Source organism: Canis lupus, chromosome 10 (assembly GCF_048164855.1).
Source record: "Canis lupus baileyi chromosome 10, mCanLup2.hap1, whole genome shotgun sequence".
Lineage (NCBI taxonomy): Eukaryota > Metazoa > Chordata > Mammalia > Carnivora > Canidae > Canis > Canis lupus.
The window spans coordinates 28,707,367-28,731,370 of record NC_132847.1 but is presented as its reverse complement, the minus strand read 5'-3'; the positions used below and the strand labels follow the sequence as shown (position 1 = coordinate 28,731,370).

At 35.6% G+C, this 24,004-nt stretch overlaps 1 protein-coding gene across 3 annotated transcripts in view; it reads right to left on the bottom strand.

Moving 5' to 3' along the window:
- The window catches only part of UHRF2 (ubiquitin like with PHD and ring finger domains 2), a 77,882-nt gene that overhangs the window by 30,834 nt on the left and 23,044 nt on the right, over positions 1-24,004 (bottom strand). For all 3 annotated transcript variants that reach the window (XM_072841278.1, XM_072841277.1, XM_072841279.1), the window contains one exon: positions 11,220-11,438. In XM_072841278.1, coding sequence (XP_072697379.1) covers positions 11,220-11,438 — 219 coding nt within the window. The remainder of the gene's footprint in view (positions 1-11,219; positions 11,439-24,004) is intronic.

Below are 24,004 nucleotides of genomic sequence, written 5' to 3'. Positions count from 1 at the left end.
GATTAAGTGCTTTCTTTGGCAACTTTAATAAACAGCCTCCTATATAGGTGACCAATGAGTTTCTTCTATATTACTAAGAATTCACATACATACTTGAGGTGCTTCAATCCAACATAGTTATCTTCTTTGTTGATGTTCCAACCATCTTTGACCAATAGGAACTTCCAGTGGACTCCCAATCTTTCTAACAACTTAGCAGCCTGTGGGTTTCCATGTTATCCCTAAGACAAGATGTGCCAAGTTCATCTTGCACATTTTCTGTCTCTACCCTGGAGTCCTATCTATAAGGAAGCCCAGTTTCTTTTGGGTGGAAATAATATTTCAAAATACTTCAGGCACTAGAAAAACTTAGTGCAACTGGGCTGATCACTTTGAGGTGGACAGAGCTACAAAATTTAAACATATACAGGAACATATGTACAAAATACTTCATGAGTTCACACAAATATTTTGTTCAAATTCAGGACCAAAGGGCAAATATACTTTTTAAAAAACAATTAATGTCTCTGTTTCTCCTTTCTCCCCCAATTAGAAAAAAGTAGTTATCAAAGACACTAGGAATGTCTAAATTAGAATGCTACAAATACTTCTTTGCCTTATCCTACATTACACACAGGACATTCTTACCAGTTGTCATGATTACTTAAAACAGTTTTAAATTCTCTTGTGTATTTCTGCCATCTTACAGTTGTATCTATGATGTCAGATCATATAATCCTTACATACTATACTTTCTCCTTTATATACCTCCTTTAGTCCTAACTTCTAAATGTAAAAATATTTTTTAATGTTTGTCACTACTCTTTTTTTTTTTTGTCACTACTCTTTAGGTCAAATTTTCTTCAATTATCTTGATGGCCTGAAGCTAATTCTCTAGAACATTCCCCAGGAAGTGTCCATGAGAACAGCTCCCCTAGTTCTCCCAAGTTAATGATGGGGTCTCCAGCCTTTAATCTGAAGGCCAGTTTAGCTACACTTAAAATCCTTGGTTCATCTTTTCTCGACTCATGCATGTCTTTCTGGGAGACTCTCCTTAGAAGGAATGAGGATTAACATCCTTACTTTTTTTTTTTCCCTTTTCTTCTAACTTAATATAATTTTAAAAAGGCACTGATGTCAAATTACATATCTCTTGAACCCCCTAGAGGGTATAATTTCACTTAGCTCTACTAGTTCACAGCTACCAAGTTCCATAGAACTCACTTTTTTTAATTGTTATTTTTTTGAGAAGTATTCAAAACCATAGTAGCTAAAATCTAATCTGACAAAAAAGCAAGTAAGTAGTTGTCTGGGGCCAATGCTGATGGTAGTGGTGAAATCCAACGAAACCCGAAGGAACTTCCCGAGATGATGAAAATGTTATCTTGATTGTAGTGGTGATATGGCTATATACACTTGCCAATATTCACTTAAAATATTACATATTGCTTCATGTAAATTATGCCTCAAATTATTTTTTTTAAAAAAGGTACTATGGAAGCTTACTTTTTGAAATCTCCTAGCTCTATTCCCCTTCCCTATTTTTAACTAAATCTTTTTTCTTTTGTCTTCATTGTCCCTATTCTAGTCAATTTGGATTGCATTTCCAGTAGTTTTTCTGTATGGAGCTTTGTCCTGAATAGTTTTAGCTAGATTATTTTGAGAGCTCGCTGGACTCTAATCCTTTCAAAATCTTACTGCACACTGCTTGTACTCATCTAAACTGGTCTGCATACCCCTTTTAGCTTTAGTCTTTGCTGTCACATAACGAGTCATCCTAAAACTAGCAGCTTAAGACAAAAATTACCTCATAGTTTCTGTGAATTGGGTATTTGGGAGTAGCACAGCTGGGTAGTTCTCACTCAAGATCTTGCAAAGTTTCAGTCATGCTGTTGACAAGAGTTGCGATATCTAGATCTAATGGCTTAAATAGGGCAAGACCACCAGGATGTATGAATCCTCACAACACGGCAGCTGGCTTCCCCAAAAGAAATGATCTGGGAGAGCCCAAAATGGAAGCTTCAATGTTTTTATAACTGAATCTTGGAAGTGGTAAACCAACACTTCTGCCATATTCTACTGGTCACAAGAATAACCCTAAAGAAAGATGTGGGAGGGTACGGTGTGAATATTTGAAGTAGGAATCACTGGGGGTCATCTTGAGAGATGGCTACCATAGTTGCTCTTCTCAAAACCGTTTGCTCAACTAGTTTTATTATTTCAGAGTTCTTGGGTCCAGCATATATCCTATAGTTACCCTTTCCTACCTCTTGCACAGGTACTGATACCACATTGGTCTTGTAGTTTTCAGCTAATTATCCCACCAGCTATTTTGATGTTCGTAGGGGATACTATAAATATCCTGAATGGTTAAAGATGTTGCCCATGAGGTTTGGATTAGATATTTTAGTTGCCCTATATGTTTGCACAGGGACATTCAGGGAGATTAAAAACCTATGCTGTTGTCATCTACCTGGAATTCCATCTATCCTTGTAATATTAACTTGTGTGACTTCATATTTTAAGGAGTCTTTTGTATAAACAGCATATGAGTTTTGTTTTTGTTTTAATCCTGTTGATTTTTGTGTTTACCAGTAATATCTAGCTCACATTTAGTTAATATAAATGGCTGACATTTGGGTTTATTTCTACTCTTTTGCTACGTTTTCTATTTTACCTACCCTTTTGTTTCTTTTACTCTTAACTGCCTGCTTTTTGATTAGTCCATTTCACCCTATTAATTTGTTAATAGCTTAATATTTACATAATTTTAATGACTAAAATTTTATTTTAATAATTTTATTAATATATTTTAATTTAGTGGTTCTTAGAGAATATACCATGTAAATAAACCCTAGAAATCAATCTAAGTTTAATTTCACTACTTCCTTGATGTCAGAATTTCATAGCTTCATTTTTCAACCCCCATCTTTTGCATGGTTGTCATGCATTTTATTCTACACAAACTTTACTACTGTTGTGAATAGTCTTGTCTGTACTTACTCATATAGTTATCCTTCCTCTGTTCTTTCATTCCTTCCTGTATTTCCATGTTTCTATCTGAGATCACCTTCCTTCTGTCTACAGAACTCTTGAGTATTTTAGGGCAAGTCTGTTGGTACTGAATTCTTAGGTATGGTTTGATTACCAAAAAATGAAGCCAAGATAGAAATTTCTAATGAAAACAGGTAACATCTCTGAGTTTTTTTTAGCAGTGTTCCAGATGCTGTTCCATTGTGTTCTATAGCTTATATTATTTCTAATAAAAACAAAAGGAACATGAGCTGAGTTTTCAGCAGCATTACTGCAATATGCCGCTGTGTTTTCTTTGTATTTATCCTGCTTAGGGTTTCACAGGACTTCAATCTGGGCTAAAAGCTAGAAATTTCAAAAGTAGGATGATTTTCAAATATCGTTTCACCCTTCTCTTCTTCAGGAACTACAAATAGATGTAATGTGTATCTTTCACCAGGTCCCATACGTTCAACAGTTTTTTCTGTTGTTTCTCCTAGTTTTTTCCAGGTTTCACAATTTGGATATTTTTCACTGACTTGCCTTTGAGTTCACTACTATCTTCTACTGTTAAGCCAATTTAATGAAGTCTTACTTTCAGATATCGTATTTTTTAGTTCTAGAGTGATTTCACAGATTCCATGTGATTACAGATTCCAATTCTCAGTTGAAATTCATCTTCTCATCTATTTTCTGGAGCATATTAATCATAATTATTCTAAAACCTCTGTCTGGTAACTTGGGTTATCAAGATTTTTTTTTTTTTTAAAGGATTTTATTTGAGAGAGAGAGAAAGCACAAGTGGGCAGAGGGAGAGGGAGAAACAGACTCCTTGCTGAGCAGGGAACCTGACTCTGAGCCTCAATCCCAGGACCCTGGGATCATGACCTGAGCAGAAGGCAGATGCTTGATGACTGAGCCACCCAGGTGCCCCAAGATAAGCTTCATTTTTATTGTTGGTTTTTCTTCTAGTTTTTGATTATGTAGACCTGTCGTCTTTTGGAAGCATGTTTTTGGCTTCATGGCAGGATGAATATAAAGAAAACACAATGGCATATTGCGAATAATGCTGCTGAAAAACAATAAAAACAAAGAGAATATGAACTAAGTTTTCACCAGAAACAATGTAAACTAGAATACAATGGAACAGCATCTGAAAACACAAAAAATTCTTTAGAAATACATTTCTAATGAAAACAGTTTGCAAAAAAAAAAAAAAAAAAAAAAAAAAAAGAAGCAGCAGCAGCAGCAGCCAAGATAAAGATGTTACCAAACCAAACTTAAAATTCAATATTATAAATATAAAACATTCAGATGTTTCTATGCCATAGGAGGGAGCAATCTTCCTTCTGCTGGGGAGATAATATGGTGTTTCAACATCTTAATCAGCAACCACGCTGAGGCAAGGCTTGTTTACAGTCTTGGTAAGGCTTAGTCTACACATCCACAGTTTTCAACTAAGAGCCTTTTTTGTATACTCTGTGGGACCATTCCAACCACCAGTGATCCCAAAATCCATGTTTGCTTTCTAAGACTGCCGAAAATTCCACTATCCTGTTTACCTAAATTTTTAGCCTCCCTGCTCAGCAAAATGCCAGTATTCAGCAAAAGTCATGTGAAGAAAACAGGTCATCCCAATTAACTGCCCAAAGCTCTGATTTCTGTCTCTACCATGCCCCTAGTTGCTTTAAACTACATCTGCTCTGCATCCATTACTAGCAAAGTTCCCAGGGCAAAAAGCAACTATAAAAACCAACTAACTGCCTTCTAAAGTTCTTTCCATTCCAGAGTCTTAGGCCCTGTAGTTCTCCTTGCCTCTCTGTTGCCTTCAAACAGATGATAATGATATTCAATCTGGATCTTCTGTAAAAATGCTAATCACTGCCAGCTATTCCATTCTACCGGGAAACACAAACCTTCCATGTACTTCATTAGGTGCTTCAATAAATATCAAAAAAAGTTTCAAAACTAGAATCACTTGTTCACTTATTCACCTATCATTTTAGTTGAATGATTACCACATCCATTTCCTTTGCACAAAGCTGATGAAGCCCTAAGTCAAACACAAAAAAAATTTCCTTCAAGAAATACTATGAATCTAATAAACTGACAATTGTAAAATGCATTATTTTATGTACTACCAAAAAAGAAACTGGCCTGCAATGGGGTAGTCTAAGAAGAACTCCCAAAGTTGGTACTCTAAATGGAAGCCAACGATAATTTTATGAAATTATAAGAAAGAAAGAAGTTTGGAATGAGGGGTCTAAGAAGGACCTCCAAATAAAGCTAGAATACTATATGGCTCTTGCTCTTCTCACAGTTTAAGATAAGTAAATAAACTACCTTCCTGGTAGAGATAGAAAATAAACAGGTCAAAACAAATACCCCCCCCCCCCAAATGTCTATTTCAATGTTATCACTGGGTACAAGGAGAAAAAGTATCCCAAAAATTGAACTACAAGTTTTGCAGACATGAATTCATACTACCTGTGTGGTCTAAAGAAGCTCAAGCAGAGAATTTTAAGTTAGATGGTACTTGAGGTGCCTAGCAGAAGCAAACTCAAATCTCTGAAAGAACCCAACCTCAGGTGGCTCAGGGCATGATCCTAGGATGGAGTCCTGCATTGGGCTCCCCATAGAGAGCCTGCTTCTCCCTCTGTGCCTCTCATAAATAATTAAAATCTTAAAAAACAAAACTAAAAACCTAACCTCAGTTCAATAGTAATTTTAAGATACATTTTGACATGTTAAAAAACAAAAACCAAAACACAAAATCTATCTCAGATTCTGTGAAACACTCTATTTACTGAATACTCATTATAACTAGTGCCTAGAACAGGGCCTGGCACACAACAGCTAACAAAAATCAGGGCATTAACATTTCAGTGGTATAACAGGCAGAATTATGGGTGCCAGAAATGTCTATGTCCTAAGTACAGAAACATGCGAATATTATGTTACACAGCAGAAGGGACTTTGTAGACATGATTAAGTTAATGACCTTGAGGGACGCCTGGGTGGCTCAGAGGTTGAGCATCTGCCTTTAGCTCAGGGCATGATCCCAGGTCCCAGGATCGAGTCCCACACTGGGCTCCCTGCAGAGTCTGCTTCTCTCTCATGAATAAATACATCTTAAAAAAAAAAAAGTTAATGACCTTGAAATAGGATTATGCATGTAGACCCAAGATAATTATAAGGGAACTTAAAAAGTAGGAGAGTCAGATATGTAATGTTAAAAAGGGAGGAAGTGGGCCATGGGCCAAGGAATTGGGGTATGGCCTCTAAAATCTGAAAAAGTCCGGGAAACAGATTCTCCTTTTGAGTCCCCAAAAAGTAACATCTCTTCTGACACTTTTAGCCTAGCGAAATTCGCACAAGACCTCTGACTTACAAAACTATAAAATGATAAGTACTACTGTTTAAACCACTAAGTTTGTGGTAATTTATTGCAGCAAGAATAGGAAACACTACAAGTAGGCTAAGAGAGACCAATGTTAGGTGATAATCAATGCCATAAAGAAGAAAAAAAAAAAAGAGTTAAGGAGACAATTCAAGGAATCTATGCTTGGTATGTGCATATATAATTTTATACATCAAGAAAGATGTTTTTTAAAGTGATGTCTGAACAAAGAACTGAGACAAGAGAGAGCAAACCAAATGAGTATCTATGCAGAGAACAAGCAGAGAGATGCAAAGGCTCTGAAGCAGACACAAGCTTATATACGTGATTAGGTATCACACGGCAGACAGTCTGGTTAAAATACAGTGAGCTTTGATTTATAACTTGATAATGGACATCAGAATTGTGCTGTATAAGAATGTTAAAAATATCACTAAAGAGATTTGATGATAAACGAGTATAGATAAAATTTAGTAAATAAAACCTTATAAAAAAAGGACACTGAAAATAAAGTACATCTATAGTTTTAGTTTAAGCTTTAAATTATTTTCTTGTTAAGGTGTACATGTGAATTATTTTCTTGTTAAGGAATTCAAATTCTTATAAATATCTAAACTAGTCTAACTTCATATGGTATTAAATGCAATATGCATCACAATAGTAACTGAACAAAGCATTCTGAAAAATGGATTTAAACTCCAAATTTTTGTTCTGAATTTTCCTCAAAGCTAAAATAGAAACAGAAAATAATACTAAATAGAATTTGATCACTAGACAGCTTAAGCATATTCAGTTTTTGGTACTCACAAATTAAAAATAGAAATGAGCATGAACTTTAACTCCAAGTTCCCTTATCAAATATCCGAGGCAGATTAAAAACCATGTCCTGTATTTACTTCTTACTTTGCACTTTCAATATAGTAGAGAATGTATCAAAGCTGAAGGTTAGTTATCTGTAAAAGCCTAATAAAACTTGTTAGCCTCTGATGGGGCAGATTAAAAAGGCACAAACTAAACTCAGGAATAAAAAAGAGAACATCACAATAAAGACTGCACATTAAAAGATGAAGTTAAATAAACTTATGACAATAAATAAAATTTAGGTAAAATCAAGTTCCTAAAAAATAAAGCTTTATTTTAAGAAACAGATCCTTTGAATCGCCCTGTCATCATTACAGAAATTAAATCAATCATAAAAATCCTTCCCACAGGGCAGCCCGGGTGGCTCATCGGTTTAACGCCACCTTCAGCCCAGGGCGTGATCCTGGAGACGGGGGATGGAGTCCCACGTCCGCCTCCCTGTGTGGAGCCTGCTTCTCCCTCTGCCTGGGTCTCTGCCTCTCTCTCTCTCTCTCATGAATAAATAAATAAAATCTTAAAAAAAAAAAAAAAAAAGAATCCTTCCCACAAGAAAACAGCCCAAGAGCGCTTTTACTGTGTAGCTCTACCAGTTAAGAGGACACAAAACCTCACCATAAGACAGAGACAGAATATTCATTCTATCTATTTTAATTATTTTTAAAAATCCGAGTAATTTGTGAAGGACAGCTAGATAGGAAAACTAACATGCAAATTTAACTCATTAACACAAATGCAAAAACCCCACAGGAAATTCTGTCAAAGCAAATCAGGACAGTATATCCCCAAAATGCCCATGTCAAATACTATAGTTATTGGTGAAATTTTGAAGTTTATTTCTTAGAGATAAAGGAGAAACATCTTTCAACAATGTACTAAAGGGCAGCTGGTAAATAAAAATCAAAAGAAAAGACAAAAATGTTGCAGTTAAAAGATGATTATAAAAATTCCAAAAAAGAACTACATGTAAATTAAAACTAGTAAATCTAGTAAGACTACTAGATCCAAGATCAAAGGTTACTTATATGGGCACCTGGGTGGCTCAGTTGGTTGGGCAACTGCCTTGGGCTCAGGTTGTGATGATGGGGTACTGGGATTGAGCCCACAGTCAGGTTCCCTGATTAGCAGGGAGTCTCCTCCTCTTTCTCACTCTGCCCCACCCTTCTCATGCAGAGAGCAAATAAATAAAATATTTAAAAACAAATCAATAAACACAAAGGTTACTTATATATGAGTAACAGAAACAACAAGAAGAAAAATAGTATTTATAGGAACAAATAGTATCTAAAGTAAAGATAACAGAGTCATAAGATCAGATCTCTGGTGAGTATTAAATAAAATTCTACCATATAATTGCCATCACTCTATTTTGAACCTACAAAAACATTTTATACGGTTCAAGCTAATAAAAATATGATAAAAATACATTAAAGACCTAAATAAATGGAGAAAAAAAGCACATTCCTGGATTAGAGTCATCACAATACGTATTAAATTCCCAATGGTTTTTATATTTAAATTACCATGATGACTTGGAAAGTTCAAATAAAAGCACACAGACCTAAGAAAACAGAACTACTGAAGACCAAGGAACGAAGCCCTGTTCTGTCATCATCATTAAAACGTGGAACCGCTATTAGGATACACAAAATAGACCAGTGGTACAGAAGAGAAATCAGATAGATGCATCATATATACTTGATATGAAGTGATATTAAAGACCAGTGAAGGAAAAATGGGCTTTTTAGTAAGTGATGCTAGGAAAAATAATTATCCATACATATCAAGGTAAGTCAACTCCTTACCTCAAAACCTACTTCAAATGGATTAAAGACCTACCAAAGAAAGGCAAAACCAAAAGCTTTTTAAAATACTAATGGAGTATACTTAATGCATTTTGGGTAGGAAAGTTTGTTCCCAGCCCACTCCATGTTTTACTGAGATATAACTGGCATATGCTGTGCAAGTTTAAGGTGTACAACATAATGATAGGATAGATGTATACACTGACAAATGATTACCACAAAAAGTTAACTTCCATCACCTGAGATAGTTATTTCTTTTTGTAATGAGAACTTTTAAGACCTACTCTTAGCAAATACGTAATACAGCTAACTATAGTCACCATGCTGTACATTATGTCCCTGGAACTGTAAGTTTGTGCCTTTTGACCGCCTTCATCCATTTCCCCCACCTCCTACCCAAACTCCAAAAGGTTTAAGTCACAGAATGCAGAAGCATCAGGTGGAATAGTCTGATAAACTACTTAAAATTAAGACTATTATTCAAAACATGAGAAAAAGCTTAAAAGTGAATTTTTTCTCTACACATTACTGAAATGGTCAAGTCTCCACAATCAGAACTCCTAAAAAAAAAAAAAAAAGTCAGTAATACAGACTAACAAAACATTAATGTCTGGAACAGGGTCCTTTACAAAAGATATCTAAATTGCCAATAAACACAAGGCTATCAATCTCATTAGTTGTCAAGGAAATGCAAATCAAAACCATAATGATATACTATTTTATTATACAGCCCCCCTGCCTAGCAAAAATTTAAGTCTGACAAAATTAAGTGTGAGGAGAATGCAGAGCAATGGGACCTCTAATATTGCTGTAGATGTGTAATCTGATACAGCCACTTAAATATTTGGGTCACGTCTATTCAAGTCAAAGATGGACAGGTTCTACAACCCAGCAATTCTACTTCTAGGCAAGATACACTCTACAAAAACTAATGCACATAAGCACCAGAACACAGTAGGATGTTACAACAGCACAGTTTGTAACAACCCCAAACTATCAACAGCAGAATACATTTAGACCTTCATTCTGATTATTTACCCACTCTTTCCAGTAAAGACAAAATATTTCTAATCATGAAAAAAAAATCCTATCCATAGCCACATGCCACACTTGCTCCTTTTTAGCTCTTATGTTCCTAACATTTGCTTCATCTCAGATTTGTTATACTATATCCCTTATGTTTAACATATATTCCATATTATCTGATCCAATTATATATCTATCCAATATATACTATATATAACATAATAATCCTGTTAATCAGAATGTGACAAGAATGTGAGTGTGGCTGCTTCATATATATATATATATATATATATATATATATACACACACACCCACACACCTGCCAGAGTAATTCTAGAATCGCTAATGCTCCACAAAAATGTACTAAGAATTCATTCCAAAAAAAAAAAAAAGCAAAGCACAAAATACATATACGACATTGTTTGAATATTATAAGAACTAGAAACAGTTTAACAGACTTTAAAAAAATTAGTGATTACTCATCCAATAAACTCTATTCAAAAGAACTAGACATAAAAAAAAAAAAAAGAACTAGACATAGATAGTGGTAATTTTTTCCTATGAGTAAAAAAGTACCTGTGAAACAATGCACAGTACACTCCGTCACTTGAGGGAAACACCAAAATATTTCTTAAAGAATTAATGATGGAAATAGTGAAGCAGTTTGGCATTTGGGTAACATTTTACATTTTGAATTCTCTTTATTAAGCTTGTTAAATTCTGTAAACTGAAGAAAATTACTATGAAGGAAAATTTCAGCTAGTCTTACAAGTACAGCAGAGAGCTGGTAAGGTTGATATTCACTATTTCACCAACATAGATTTTCATACAACCACAGCTATTGAATGCTTTTGTATATTACCTTTAAGAATCCTGTGAGGTAAACAAGGATTTCTCAAATATTCAATTATTTCCATGATGCTTTCAAATAATATCTCCAGCCTTAAAGTAGTGATGGACATTTAAGGGACATTCCCAATAAAAAAGAAAAAAAATCTCAATTTATATTAAAAGGTTCTCTTTTAGTATATAAATTTCTAACTTTCATATTTTTTTCCTAAAGAACATTTGTGTAATACCTAAAAATTATATTCACTGATTACTTCAGTAGCTAAAGGGCATAGTGTAAGTAATCTTACCCTAAGATAATATTCACACGAAGTTCTTTTTTGGTCCTTGAGATTGTCTTCAATGCAGTAATTTCTGCATCAAACCAAAATCCTCTATTACCAGGATTTTCTACAGAGTAATTAACCATTACCACATCACCGACATTTAGTTCATTCCATTTCAAATTGGTTCTAGCTCGTGGTCGAAGATCTTTGACATTTATTTCTACAGTACCACTTTCTGGATATCTGAGGAAAGAAAAAGAGAAGAATCAGAGAATGCTGTTTATGATTACTACCAAAGACTAGAAGTATACACAACATATATTTTTTCATGATTTTAACTGCCAAAATAAACAGTTCTTGCTAACATTTTAGTAAGACATTCTTTGCCAGCTTGAGGGGTACAGGCTGGGGTAGGTAAAAAAACACAAGCTCTTCTGCTCCATCTTCTTAACCTAAGCTTAAAAATTACTTTAACAGGACTAGACACTGAACTGTTCTTGAACTTGGGAGTCAGTTCACAGTGATCAGCTGTTTGTTTTACATATAATAAAAACATGAACTTAGTACATTTCAGTATGTTTCAAGAGCCTCCATTTTTCCAGGAGGCAGCAAAATTCTAGTTCTTACATGTAGCCTAGTAATGCCCTCCCCCCCCCAAAAAAAATGGAACCATGTGAAATAATTCTAGCAGGATCTTGACTCTGTGCTTCTTTAAGCTTAACTTAAACTGAAACCTCATCTGAACCCAAACCTTTAGAAGTTTCCTGAATTTTAGGCCTAACTTCTGGTATCAACAAGCCAAAGACAGCAATATAACAGTCCACATTGGATCCTAAAAAATTAAGACCGGTCACCTTTATGTATTGCTTGGTAGTAGGGGAACAAAGAGAGGAGTAGGAGTAGTGTCTGGTTCCTACTCTTGGAAAGCTCAATCTGTTGGGGTAGGCCAAACTACTATAATGGTGTTTCTTAAGGTATGGGCCCCAGACCAGCAATTAACATCACCTAGGAAGATGTTACAAATGCAAACTCTTGGGCTCCACTTTGGATCTAATGAGTCAGATAATCTGGGAATAAGACCCAACAACTGATTTTCATAAATCCTGTCAGTAATTGAAAAGCACATTCAAGTTTGATAAACCTAGTGTGAATAAGTATCATATCCTAGTGTGACAGTATTAAGGTAGAAACTAAGAGAAAAGACCATTAACCCTTAACTGAGAGGCCTGCTCAAAATGTAAGTGGGCCCGAAGTCGGAAGCAGCTCTAACAGGAAAGCCTTGGCCCTTCTGAAGAAACCAAGTACTATGCAGCAAGTCTAGGACTCTCACAGTATACCCAACTCATTTAGAGTAAATGGGTATAAATTCTGGGTGGGATCTTTAGTTAATCACCCAATTTACCGAAGTCTCTTCATATTTTAGCTTATTGAAAAAAATCTCAGGATTAGCAAAGGATGTCAGAGTGGATCTTGTCCATTTGCCTTCTTAGTGCCATAATTCCCTTTTACAAGCTTTCCAAATAAGCATGTAACCTCTGCTTGGACAGTGATAAGAGAGCAGTTTTAATCCTAAGAAACGCCATTCTATCTTCATAAATACTCTGACATAGCAAAGAGAAGATACTTGACACTGGATCAAGCTTTGGAAGCTTGGAACATAAGCTTTGGAACTCATTTTATGCCTAAGTTCCATGAAGAAATCTACACTCTGTCCACAAAAGACCTAATACTGGACAGTCTAAATGCCCCTGCCACCCTCAATATTTTTAAAGATTTATTTATTCATGACAGAGAGAGAGAGAGAGAGAGAGAGAGGGGCAGGCAGAGACACAGGCAGAGGGAGAAGCAGGCTCCATGAAGGAGGCCTGATGTGGGACTCGATCCCGGGTCTCCAGGATCACACCCCGGGCTGAAGGCGGTGCTAAACCTCTGAGCCATCAGGGCTGCCCTCGATATTCTCTTTTAAGTAAAAATACTTAAAACAGATTTCCTTCAACTTATATAAAAAGGTTTTGAGTCCTTTATCATCCTGGTATCTTCACTGGCTGGGTTTAAATTCCCATTTTGGCTTCTTACTAATGAGTATCCTTGGGAAAACTATCTTTATAAAACCTCCATCATGTGTAAAATGTACCTTAATAACAACTGTATCACACGTGGTTGTTTCAAGAAAATGAAAGTGCTTAAAACAGTACATAATGGGTTAAACATCAGTTAAAATTTTGTCATTATCCCACAGAAATAATCCTAAAGAAACTGACAGGTACAAAAATCACGTCTAAGTGCTTAAAACAGTACATAATGGGTTAAACATCAGTTAAAATTTTGTCATTATCCCACAGAAATAATCCTAAAGAAACTGACAAGTACAAAAATCATGTCTATGGTTCTGTTCTTCTCCCATTTCAATCTCATTTTCTATGGTCAAACCTAAAGTCTCTAGCCTAACACCTGGGGTTTATACACTTATGTTGTTTCATTCTGGTTTGGTCACAAAAATAACCAACATTTCTCCTAATCTGTAAAATGAAGTTAGATTACTTCTTTTTTTTTTTTAAGGACTTCTCTAATTTTGAAGTTTGTGAATTTGTTTCCTGCTTCAATATTCTTAAATAGGATAGAAAACTTTTTAAAGGGAGATTCTTTTCTCAGCCATAATGTGAAAATTATATTTTGACATTATGACATTATGTATTTCTGTATTTTTAATAGAGAAAGAAAGCATAGTTCAATGGCAAAAAACCCCCACAAAACTCTATTTGCCTAAGTTTGTCAAAACTAGATACGATACCAAGGAAATATTTTAAACAAAGTAGAAATCTTGACCCAAGTCTCAAAATTGTATATAAAAATCATGTTCATCAGAGATAAGGCAAAATAAATCAACCTTTACATCAGAGCAAGAGAATTTAAGCTATATATGCCCTGGAAATAAATTTGTAAAATTTCATAACATAATTATATTTACATATACTCTGTTATGTATAAACTAGTCTATAAGAGGTAACTCATGAAAATGAAGCATATGTTTCCTAATTCCAGCCAAAAATATGCTAAGTCAATGCATTGTATAAAAACAAACATGGAAGGAGTACATAAAACTCTTACCAAAGTCAAGAACATGCCAAGTGCTCAAATATCATTACTCTTTTCCTGGGCATCTTTATCTACAGACATCTTAACACACATAGAATGGGAATACATAAGCTCCACTATAACCCCTTTCCTTCAGATTCATATATCCAACTACATTCCTAACAGATATTCCTCCTTATGCTGTGCCTTTTAACACTTAACACTAAACTATAACCCCTTAATGAAGGCCTGCATTTCTCTAAGCCTATCTGACATAAAAGCATAACATAGCTCCATCTTTAGGATCACATCTTAAATCCACATCACACTTTTGCTGAAGTCTAAGACACAGACCTACTTAAAAGTATTTTGTGAAGTTTGATAATTGTCTGTTCATAAATTGTGGGAAAACAAGTATTCTCATACCGTTGATGGGAATACAAAGTAGTAACAACCCCCTGTAGAGAGGAATTTAGCAATAGCCAGCAAAAATTCCTATGTTTACCTTTTGATCCGGGAATTCCATTTCTAGGAATCCATCCCAAACATTAAACAAAAATCCCCTTGGAGGGACACATACAGAAATCTATTTATAGCTATATTATCTGTAACAGGACTACAAACAATCAAATGTCTATAGTAGAAAACCATTTGAAATAGCATATGGTAGAATTATATAATGGAATATTATGCTCATTAAAAAGGCACAGAATACCTACAATGGAGTTATATGGAGAGCTATGGTGATAAAAAGCAAGATGTTGTGTTCATAGTGTGCTACTTCCTAGTGTGTGTGTAAATACAAATATATATTTGTATACATACACATACAGATGTGAATATACACAATTATATGTTTTTAAAAACAGAAGGATAAACCAAAACTAATATAGTTACCATAAAAAGAGGTAAGAGAAAAAACCATGACGACATTCTATTTCTCTTCATGTATCTTGTATGGAGATTTACCTACAGAACCATGCAATGTTTTTTGTAATTACAAAGCAAAACTTAAAAAATATAAGAAACCCCTAAAAATCAGAAGCATAGTGGCTTAACTACATAGGGACAAACCATTACAAGTGACTTAAAAACACTAGGTTAACAATACATCCCAAATAGGGTTATTTTCTAAGGACACAAAGTAAAAAAACCAACTTTTCAGTAATCATATTGTTTGCAATGTAACTACTGCCTAGTCTGAAACTACAATGAGTAGGATAAGGCAAATCAATGTTATTAGGAACTATGATTTTTGAGAAAAAAAATAAATGGAAGATTAAAGAGATTAAATTATCACTCTCAATTTCATTGGAAATATCAATATAAACCTATGGTATACTTAAGTATTTCCTGGCTGGGTCCAATGAGAAGACCTAGAAACATGATTAAACAAGTATCTATGGGCAGCCCAAACTATGTGCTCTAAATACCATCTCTAAGAAGAACTAGAGTTCCGTGAAGAAATGGCTGAATCCATGTCTGTGCAGGAAATAGAAGGGCTTTGGACATCCTGCTATACCTGAATGCAAAGAAGCCCTCAAGAATGGTAATGTCAAGTTCAACTTGAAGGAGCCTCCACAGGCCAGAGATGGGACAACTTGGGCACCAAGAACTTTAAAACATGTGTTAAAAATCTATTAGTTCAAAATAATGGATCTAGGTAAAGATTAATGGCTGTCAAACCATTAAAAGCTAATAGCATATTTCACAAGAAGCAGGTATTATGTGCCTTCCCATATTACACAATATGTAAGTAAACACCGTCTCTCAACTAGTCTTATCAAATAAAGAATTTGAATGCAATCAAACCTCTAGATAGAAGTATAAGCTTTCAGGAAACTAACATTAACAGAGGAAAAGTTAAATACTACTATGGGGATGTAATCAGTAAAGCCCAGACTCTGGGAAAACTGAATAAACTGTCACTTGCCTTGTATAGATAACCTTTTTCCCTCTTTGCTGATTTAAGTCTCAACTTACAGGTTTTACTCATCTATTAAAAGCAATGGGTAGATCTTGGTTTTGATCCTTATTTGGACAACTTGAATATATTTTTTGAAAAGACAAGCCTATGGACAGGTTACTTGATATTTATGAATCATTAAGAATTTTATGCGAGATTTGTTTGTTAGGATCTCTAAAACCATCTCCAGGCTCAGTGATTTACTTGGGAAACTCAAAGGGCTCTTTTTCATAGGACAGCATGTGGTTATTTTCACAGCTATGACTTACTACACTGAAAGGATACAAAACAAAAAACAGCAAAGGAAAAAGGTGCATAGGGTAAAATCAGAGGAAACCAAGTATAAGCTCAGAATCCTCTCCCAGGAATCACACAAAATATGTTTAAATCCTCCAGCAACAAATTTTGACAACATATGTGAAATATTATCTACCAGGGATGTTCAGTAAAGAATACATGGTTTTTATTAGGGGGTGACCACATATGCACTCCTCAAAGCAGGTGTTCAGCATAAACCATACTGTTTGCAAGTCAGGTACAGTGAGTTTGTTTTTTAAGTCAAGAAATGATGAGAATCTTCCTGAAAGGTAAGTTCGCAAACATGAGCCAAAGGTCCACTGTGCAGACTTTTCAAAGAAAATCAGCCTGAGATCTGAAATTTTTTTTTTAATTTTTATTTATTTATGATAGTCACAGAGAGAGAGAGAGAGAGAGAGAGAGAGAGAGAGAGAGAGAGGCAGAGACACAGGCAGAGGGAGAAGCAGGCTCCATGCACCAGGAGCCCGACGTGGGACTTGATCCCGGGTCTCCAGGATCGTGCCCTGGGCCAAAGGCAGGCGCTAAACCGCTGCGCCACCCAGGGATCCCTGAAATGTTCTTTTCTTACATACTTTAGAAAAAGAATCCTTTGGCTATTTTGTCAGCTGAATGCTCTGAAAGGTTATGATGAAGGTGAACCTATAAAAGATAGGGAGAAAGAGTAGGACTAGGTAGCAAAAGCCCTTAGACTATGTTCGTCTGCCACTTTGAAAGAAGAAAGGAGAGCTGGGCAAGAAAAGCATCAGACTGTGTACAACTCTGACGAAGTCTTGACCAGTCCAATGGTGAGCTCCAGTACAGAAACTGACCATAGGGATCCCACAGTGGGCAGAAATGGCCAGGCCACACTTGCTCACTGGTTGGAGGATGCCAGGAAAGTGTGGTCTTGGCTCAAACACTGTGGCAAGTCTCCAAAGTGCTGTTGCTAAAAGTTTTCAGCTAATTGCATTCATTCCTTGCAGCTGGTCAAGTTTTTTTTTTATTTTTTTTTTTCTTTCCTTGAAGGGAGGAAGAGTGCACCCACCATAGCTACTTAGGCCATTTACTGGTTGAAATGAGCTAAGGTTTGGGACTTGCTTCAAAATAATCCAGCGGTGCTTGGGGATGCTGGTTTAAACAAGACTGGCCAGGAATTCATAATGGTTGAAGCTAGGGGATGGATTCATTATACTGTTCTCTCAACCTCTGAATAAATTTAAAGATTTCTATAATAAATAACAGTGTTTTGTAGTTCAAGTTAAAATCCAAACAAAAGGCTCATCCTTTTTCAGTTTTCCCATATATGTACAAAATTCAGAAAGTTAACACTCAAGCCTTACAATGAGGACAAGCAGTCTCCTGCCCCAGCCCACCATATTCTTGGCTCCTATTCCAGAATACAACCATTTTCAATTGTTAGCTATTGCTTTTATTTACATCTGTATTTTAAAGTAACACGCTTTCTAACACTTTGTATTTTACTTTATTATTCTACCCATCCCTCATGTACAGTTCATTTGTCTCCATTCTCCTCTTCCTTTTAATTGGTAACACATGGCCCTGCTTTAAGTGTTCACATATTAACAACAACTCTTAGGATAGAAGTGCTATTCTACCTCCCATTTTGCAGATGAAGCACAGGTTTTTATTGGAAAGGAGGACCAGAGACATGATTCAAACTGATTATCTGGCTCTAAACCCATATTCCTGCAAGGACAAACTTTTTCCTGCTCTTACGCACATTATACAAACTTCATAAACTTTTTTTTTTGGGGGGGGGGGTTACAGTTAAAAAAATGGTGATTAAGTAGAAATCACAGGTAAATGAAAAAGTATGCTTTAATTAATACCTGTCCTTTCTTCCACAGCTTTGGTTTCCATTGAATGCTTAACTGTTCTGCATCATTATTTTATCTCCATTCTGCCATGGTTGTTAAACTCCAAGGCATCCAGACATTTCAGGCATTCAACCAATCTTTTGGGCTTCAAAACATCTTTTAGAGACCACATTCTAATCTGGACAGCTTGCTCTGTAGACCTAGACCTGTTCCACAGCTTCATGCTGGGATCTCCTTCCATTATTTCCTGTTTTCCTGAATGCCACTGTCTCCCTCTTTCTTGGTTTAAAACCTGAGTAGGGTAGGAGTGGTTAAAATGATCTTACATATAAATTAACCAATCCTTTTGTTCTCAGTTTTATTCCATAAAGGCCTGAGCCTTCCAAAGGTTCTTCAATGCCAGTTCAGTTGCTTGTTGTTGGCTTCTCATCCTTAGGTTCCAGTTTTCTCTGGCCTGCTAAGTTAGGTATCATTTACCCATTAGCTTCTTACCTTCCAAGTTTGTTGCTTTCTTTTTTGTGTCTTTTACTCCTACCCCATTTTTTATCCTTGGGGGGTTTATGCATTGATTCTTTTACTGTCTTCTAGAAGGGTTTAAGAATGAGTGGAGACAAACAGGCATCTTAATCTGCCATGTTTAAGTGAAAGTCTTTATATTCACTTTTAGTTTCACTTCTTACTTACTATGTACCTTCTACGTTCCAGCCATAGTAATCTATCTACCCTCAGGTAACCCTGTTATTTCCTACTTTTTATCCTTGGAATAACTGGAATTAAATTTTTTAGAATTGGAATTAAAATCTTTTTTTTTTGGAATTAAAATCTTAAAATTAAATTGGAATTAAAAATTTTAGAGTACTACTTCTGCTATTCTCTTTCAAGAATATAGAAGTTATCTCTTCTGCTTAGAGCCCTGGGTACTCTCAAAGCAAGGGGTGCATGTTTCTATCACAGTAGTTAAACTATAAAGCAGCAAGTTTTCATTGAGGAATAGGTACTATGTTCACACTTTGATGTGGCTAGGATATACCAAGGCCTACAAATGTTTTGGAAGCATATAACTCATTAAATAGAAAAGTCTGCTTTTAAATAGCTAAGGCTTTTAATCAACTATAATAAACTATGACCACTTGGGATGTCTGGGTGGCTCAGGGCTGAGCATCTGCCTTTGGCTCGGGTCGTGATCGAGTCCCACATTAGACTCCCTGCATAGAGCCTGCTTCTCCTTATGCCTCTGTCTCTCTCTCCTCTCTCATGAATAAATAAAATCTTTAAAAAAAAAACAACAAAAACCCAAAACTATGACTACTAGATTTCAAAGAGATTCTCTTGATTTTGTTGTATCTCCTCTTCATCCTTGAGCTAGATAGTTAAATAGGATCACAGAATTCAATGAAGAGCTAAATAAGGGCTTTTTAGATTGTTCTTAATCTTTTTAAAAACAAAAAACCCTGTAGTCAGTTCAACTGTTAATTATGTCAGTACTCAGTTTAAGTATAGGCAGTCCCCATAGTATTCTCCCCGCTTCCTCTGAGGTCCAATGTATGGCTGAAGACAACCTCTGCAAATGGGTCCAAGCAACTAACTTCTTTCACAGCATTTGTACTAAGCAAAACTGTGTAGACTATTTGAAATATCTCGCGAAGTGCTAGAACCTTGACCAACTTCTAAAACAGACCTCAAGATAACCTCAAACTGAAACACAGAGGAAGGAATCTATCAAGGCCTACTTTACCTATATGGTGCTAAGGGCCAATTCTATAACCCATGAAGTATGAAGCTAGGGGTCCTTCTTTCTCTTGTACTACATGACTTCCTATTCTCAGAACTGAAAGTCAAGGTTATCTTAATATAAATTATTCTAGTGAGCTACTTTACTTTGCATCCTTTTGAGTTTGGACCACTCAGATAAGCCTTAATCTCCAAGCTTATTGTTGATTCACTCTATAGTACACTTGCAACTAATAAGATTGTATGTTAACTATATTGGAATTAAAAATTTTAAAAACCCCTAAGTTTAAGTTTTCTCAGTAACATTTTCATCACTAAAAATATTTGGATATCTTTCAGAGCTATCCTTTGGAGTACATGCTTTTGATTATTCTCATCTATGTGACATCTTAGCAAAAGCCAACTGTTTTCAATCGACAAAACTATCAATCATCAAGTACAGCCTGGGTAGTTAAATTTCAGGGAAATTAAGCATCGTTCCTCAAAAATAGGTTTAACATAAATAGTAAGCTACATTTCCTTGGATGTCTTGCAGGCTAACACTAATTTTAGACTCAAACTGTATTAAGTATAGTAATATCACTGAAACCTTCCTGCAAAACATGGCTTCCTGGAGCTAATATGCTTAAATAAGAACACCATTCACCTGGAGGCATGTTCTAATTTAGCAAATTTTTAATGTTATAGTGCGTTCAAAAAGCATTTCTTATTCTAACAGATAACACTGCTAAGTTTCACATCTTAAATGTAAAGCATACTCACAGACAATATATAACTGCTTGAAGTAGGGCTTTACATATTACATGGAAATCTCATTTGTATAACCCATTTACAATGGTAGACAACCATTTTAGTAATGTAAACAACATAATTATGCGAAGAAATACCTATGCCAAAGATAAAACTCTATTTAAGAATACTTACCAACTTGGTTTTATTAATAAATGAAATGCAGAAAATTTGATTCTATTACTGGGTACTTTAAGGTTATTAGGAAAAAAAATAGGTCACGTAGATATTTACAGATGAGGAAGTCAAAGCTGTAAGAGTTCAAACAAAACAAAAAACTTACCAATAAACCTAGAATCAAACCAAATTCTGATTCTAATGCCTGTACTGTAAAAGAATTAACATTCTAAATACTTAACAGATCTCTGGAGGGTACCTATTTGAAAAGCAGATTCCTGGGCCCTACTGCAGGCCCACTCTAAGCTGAAGTAGAGGTTTGGTATCCCTCTGGAATCTACATTTTAAATACCTTTCCCCAGAGCATCTGCTAACCAACCTTCTGAGAAACACTAACGTAAAGGGATGATATACAAATTTGAAAAGGTGAAATCAATCTGTAAAGTCATTCTTCTAAGCACTAAGTGATCTTAGAATAAAATACAAGAGCAATGATAAAGTCAGAGACCTAACTTCTTGCGCCCTCCTTTTGATTATAATCTATTCAGAATGTGGCATGTCAGAGAACGTTGGAGGAAATATTTGAAGTCTTTGGTAAATATATTAGTAATAGTCAAGTACCAATGGGGCAGACCAGTTGCTGCACATGAGTTCTGAAACAAACCTCTCATTCTTGCTCTCTATACTTAAAAATAATCAAGAGTACACTGACTTGATTAAAGAAAAATCTCCTACTTTCCCTCCCATCAAAACCCAGAAATTCTATTTTGACACTGCCTTTAAAGTATTTCTGGGAGTCATTCAGAAATAGATCACTACACATCAATACAGTCAAGTAAATCAGTTTTGTTAGTTTACAGAAAAAACTACTTTAATCTAAAAATACCACTTGATTCAGAACTGGCTGACTTCTATATGCAATAATTAAGGCTACTCAAAGACATGCAACACAGGCTGAGAATAGTTTGAAAAATCTTAAAGGATGCTGAAAGCAATGACAACATTATACTAAGATACTTGCCAGATGAGCTTTTAATTATAGCCTAGCAGAAGTTACCTTCCAAGTCCTAAATGATGCTATGACATTTCCATTTGATCTCAATGCCCTGGTAGAGCCCTGACACTGTTAAAAGCAGCTTATCCTATTTGATTTAAAGTCTTAACACTGGGATGCCTGGGTGACTCAGTGGTTGAGCGCCTCCCTTTGGCTCAGGGGATGATCCCCAGGTCCTGGGATAGAGTCCCACATCAGGAGCCTGCTTCTCCCTCTGCCTGTGTCTCTGCCTCTCTGTGTGTCTCTCATGAATAAATAAATAAAATCTTTAAAAAAAAAGTCATAACACTAACGAACTACAGATTCTCCCCACAGAAAAGGGGCACACAGGCATGTATGGACAAGAACCTTTGGTTCAAGGTATCTGTTCTGCTAAAGCCATTATTAACAGCAGAGACAAAAAAAATTATGTAAACAACCTTATATGCTACATAAAGATATTTTACTATATTTTATAAGCATGCTTCTCTCAAAATTATAGTATGGTAGAATGGTTGTAAGTATGTGCTTTCATGAACTGGGGTCTACCACTTACTAGCTGACCACCATCAGGCAAGTTAGAACCTCTAAATCTCAGTTCTTTTCACTTAACACATAAAAAAAGTACCTACACTTCACTGAGTTTTTATGAGGATTACATAAAACAATCTAGGTAAAGTACTTGCTAAAATAACACTCTCAGGCACTGTACAAGAGGATTATTAAGCTACTATACTTTAAAAACACTTTGGAATTATTAAAAGTCAAAACAAAAAGAACATTTGTTTCTGAGGTAAACTGACATTTCTATTTTAAATGGGAACACCATAGAGCATGAAAACTCTGAGCAACCATTTACTCATGTTTAAAGATTTCAACTTTGCCTGCCTACAGACAATAATTACTCATTCTCAACATACGATATAGAAATAAGGGGTGCCTAGCTGGCTCAGTTGGTGGAACACATGACTTGGATCTCAAGGTTTGAGCCCCATGTTGGGTGCAGAGCTTCCTTAAAAATAACCTCCATAAACATTTTCCTTCTTAACATATACATATTTCCTTATTCAAACTAGTAGGTATTCTCTGGCTTACTTTTCTCTTTATAGAAATCAGCTACAATTTGGAAATCAAGATCTCTACATTAAACTACTAAGTTTAATAAAGCAATTAAGAAAGCAAATCACGGGATCCCTGGGTGGCGCAGCGGTTTGGCGCCTGCCTTTGGCCCAGGGCGCGATCCTGGAGACCCAGGATCGAATCCCACGTCAGGCTCCCGGTGCATGGAGCCTGCTTCTCCCTCTGCCTGTGTCTCTGCCTCTCTCTCTCTCTGTGACTATCATAAATAAATAAAATTAAAAAAAAAAAAAAAAAAAAAAAAAGAAAGCAAATCACTTGGGGCACCTGGGTGGCTCAGTGAGCTAATAGTCGGACTCTTGGTTTTGGCTCAGGTCATGATCTCATGGTCGTGGAATCAAGCCCCAAGTCAGGCTCCACACTTAGTATGGAGTCTGCCTCAGATTCTTTTTCCCTTTCCCAGCCCTTCTGTCCTTCCCCACTCATATTCTCAGATGCTCTCACACTCTCTTCTCTAAAAAATAAAATCTTAAAAAAAAAAAGATCAAATCATCAACAAGAATATTCCCAAATTCACTTGTGTAACAGGCAATAAGACTAACTAAAGGTGCACTGTGAACCTTAAAAGCAAGAACATATCAGGGTAGATTTTTGAGATCTAGTTTAACCGTAGGTCAAATTCAGAAAGTTCTTAGAGGGTTCTACTGTATAATTAAGAGCCCAACTTAACAGGAAAACCAGGATTAGTCTCAGAACAAAGCATTATATTTTCCCTCCACTCAAGAATTTACCAACACATCATAATAGATCAGTTTCCTATAAATACATTATGGACATTGCTTTCTATGCAAAGTTAGTACAGATAATTTACTGCATAGTGGAACAG